The sequence below is a fragment of the Suncus etruscus genome, chromosome 12 (genome assembly GCF_024139225.1).
Source record: "Suncus etruscus isolate mSunEtr1 chromosome 12, mSunEtr1.pri.cur, whole genome shotgun sequence".
In the NCBI taxonomy this organism is placed as follows: Eukaryota; Metazoa; Chordata; class Mammalia; order Eulipotyphla; family Soricidae; genus Suncus; species Suncus etruscus.
In genome coordinates this window covers 103,601,534-103,604,171 of record NC_064859.1, presented here as the reverse complement: position 1 = coordinate 103,604,171, position 2,638 = coordinate 103,601,534, and the positions used below count along the sequence as shown (strand labels likewise).

At 65.2% G+C, this 2,638-nt stretch overlaps 1 protein-coding gene across 2 annotated transcripts; it reads left to right on the top strand.

Annotated features, from left to right (window-relative positions):
* Window positions 1-818: 818 nt before the first annotated feature.
* Window positions 819-2,207, top strand: LOC126023893 (cytochrome c oxidase subunit 7A-related protein, mitochondrial). 2 transcript variants are annotated; one of them, XM_049784282.1, is made up of 4 exons: window positions 819-869; window positions 900-982; window positions 1,163-1,303; window positions 1,913-2,207. In XM_049784282.1, exons 2-4 carry the CDS (start codon window positions 911-913, stop codon window positions 2,051-2,053), a joined length of 354 nt encoding a protein of 117 aa, XP_049640239.1. In that variant the 5' UTR covers window positions 819-869; window positions 900-910; the 3' UTR covers window positions 2,054-2,207. The 2 variants fall into 2 exon arrangements, with proteins under 2 accessions (XP_049640239.1, XP_049640240.1); XM_049784283.1 differs by lacking the exon at window positions 819-869 and having other exon boundaries at window positions 871-982.
* Window positions 2,208-2,638: the final 431 nt, after the last annotated feature.

Genomic DNA, 2,638 nt, shown 5'->3' with positions numbered 1-2,638 from the left:
TGCACACGGCTGACCTGGGCTGGCAGCCACGCCCACACCCGTCCAACCACGCCCACACGCAAGTCACGCCCACAGCCCTTACCATCACGCCCACACGCAAACCACGCCACGCCCACATCCCTTATCATCACACCACGCCCACAGCCTGCCTAACCACGCCCACACCTTCTAACCAGCCCCTCTGCCCACCTAGCCACGCCCAAATCCCACGCGACCACGCCCAGTCCATCTAGCCACGCCCACACCCTTTGAACCGCGTCCACGACCCTTCTGACCACGCCCACACCTCTTGAAACTGCGTTGGCGTTCCAACCACGCCCACATCATCCCAACCACGTCCCAGGCATCCAAACCACGCCCACACTCTCGGCTAGCCCGCCCCTGACGCAGCCACGCCCAGCCACACCCACACGCCGGCGCAAGCAAGCCACGCCCACGCCGTCGTCAAACGGCCCCGCCCGCTCCCGTAGGCTCCGCCCAGAACCGGCCCCTCCTACTCCGCCGCGGACTCCGCCGCCTCCTGGTCCGCAGGGCGCTCGCGCGGATCTTAAGGCGTCTTCGAACCGCCGGAATAAAAATGCGAGAAGAGAGTCGAACAGGGCGCCTCAGAGACGCAGGGAATCTCCGTCAGAGTCTCTCTCAGGCTCCCTGCAGTGGCTTGATTTTGTCCGTTCCTGAGGCGCCCGGGCTTTCCTTCTTCGGGGTCAGAAGCGTGTCCGTTTCTGCTCAGGCGCTGCCCCGGACAGCCCGCCTGCCCCCCCCCCCCGGCGCGGGGTCCTCGGACGTCGCGGTCGCGTGGGTCCTTTCTCGGCGCCGGTCGCGCCGGGCAGCAGCAGCGGCGGCGGCAGCGGGGCGGCGGGCCGGGCCGGGTCGGGTCGGGTCGGGTCGGGTCGGGTCAGCGGCGTCCGCCATGTACTACAAGTTCAGCGGCTTCACGCAGAAGCTGGCGGGCGCCTGGGCCGCCCAAGCCTACAGCCCGCAGGTAGGCGCGCGCGCCCGCCGCGTCCCGGGTCCGCCCCTGCCTGCCCGGGCTGCCGTCGCCTCGCTGCGTCCGGCCCTGCACAGCTGGGCACAGCTGGGCACAGCTGGAGCGCGCCCTCGGGGCAGACCCCGAGCTCGCAGCCCTCCGCCCTCCCGTCCCCTGACCGCCCTCTCCCCGCAGGGTCTGAGGCCCGTGGCGCAGCGGGAAGCGCCCCCCGTCATCTTCGCCTCCCCCGCCAAGTTCCCTTCCCAGGCCGCCGCGGACGAGGCGGCGGCGGCGGCGGCGAGGAACCGGGTCCCGGAGCTGCAGCGCTTCTTCCAGGTGAGGCTCGGCACAGGCCACAGCTGGGCCGATGACAGCCGCTGGGTCTCCTGGCTCCGGAGCCGGGGCTCGAGACTCCCGACAGTCCTGTGCCCACTCGCCGTGGCACCCCGCGGGGATGGACGCTGGCTGCTGAGCTGCTGTAAGGAGCGCTTGGCTTGGGGGTTCTGAACGGTACTTGGGCTCATGAACGTCGCTTTGGGAATGAAACCGAACCGTCGCTCACCCCTGGAGCAGCAGCCGAAGACGAGCCAGGCAAAGCGCAAGTGGGGAGAAGGCAGCTTGGTTGGAGGTCGTAGAAGAGCCACATATTCTGCCTCGCTGGGCTTTGGTTTTCTTGTGCTTCGGTGTAGCGGACATGGTAGTGTCCGCCTTTCTGGTTTCAATGCCCCTAAATCTACACTGGCCTATGTCACTTGTGTCCTCTTCCCCCGCCCGTGTCCTTTCCCAGCTGAGGGACTAGCCAGAGATTCCTTGGGACCTGGGTCATTTCCTCCTCTTTCCGCCCACCCGCCTGCCTTCTTCAGTTTTAGAGCTTTGTTGGCAGGTAGCCTGCTCTGCGGTGAATTGTCACTCACGTCCTCCCTCCCTTCCGCCCCTTCTCTGCAGAGACCCGACGGCGTGCCTGTGCACTTGAAGCGAGGCCTGCCCGACCAGATGCTGTACCGGACCACGCTGGCACTGACGGTGGGGGGCACCATCTACTGCCTCGTAGCGCTCTACATGGCCTCCCAGCCCCGCAACAAATGAGCCTGCCTGCCCGCGAGTGCCCATGGAGAATCCCTCCTCAGATTCATTGCTTCTGTTCTGTTCATTTTCCCTTCCTCTCCTCTGGTCTCTGGGCCGTGTCCAGCTGGGCAGGGGCTGTTCCCCGTGTGTGGATAGATCCCAGGCCTCCTGTGTAGCAGCCTCGGCTCCAGCCCTCAGAGCCCTCAGCCTCTTTGCCCACTGCGTCCTCTCTCTCTGAACTGCTTCACGCTTGGAGATGTTGGTTTGTGTGTGGGACTTTCTGGGCCTGTTCCTGGTTCCACGATCGAAATGATGTGAAAGGCGAGTGGCCACTGGTCAGGCCACTCTCCTGTCCTGCGTACTGTGGGGCCCGGCAGGAAAGCACTAGGAGAAACCTTGGCACTTGGGCGCAGGCCTGAGTCACTGCAGAATTGGTCCAATGGGGGCGGAGGCCCCATCTCCTGCAGCACTTGAAACTGACAGTCGCGTGTGGCCCGCGATATGACGGCTTGCACGCGGCTCTCAGTATTTGATTCGATAATGGAATAAAGAGAAGAATGAAGTCCTTGAGTCTGGAGTCCTGGTCACTGACCTTCCAGTGGGCGG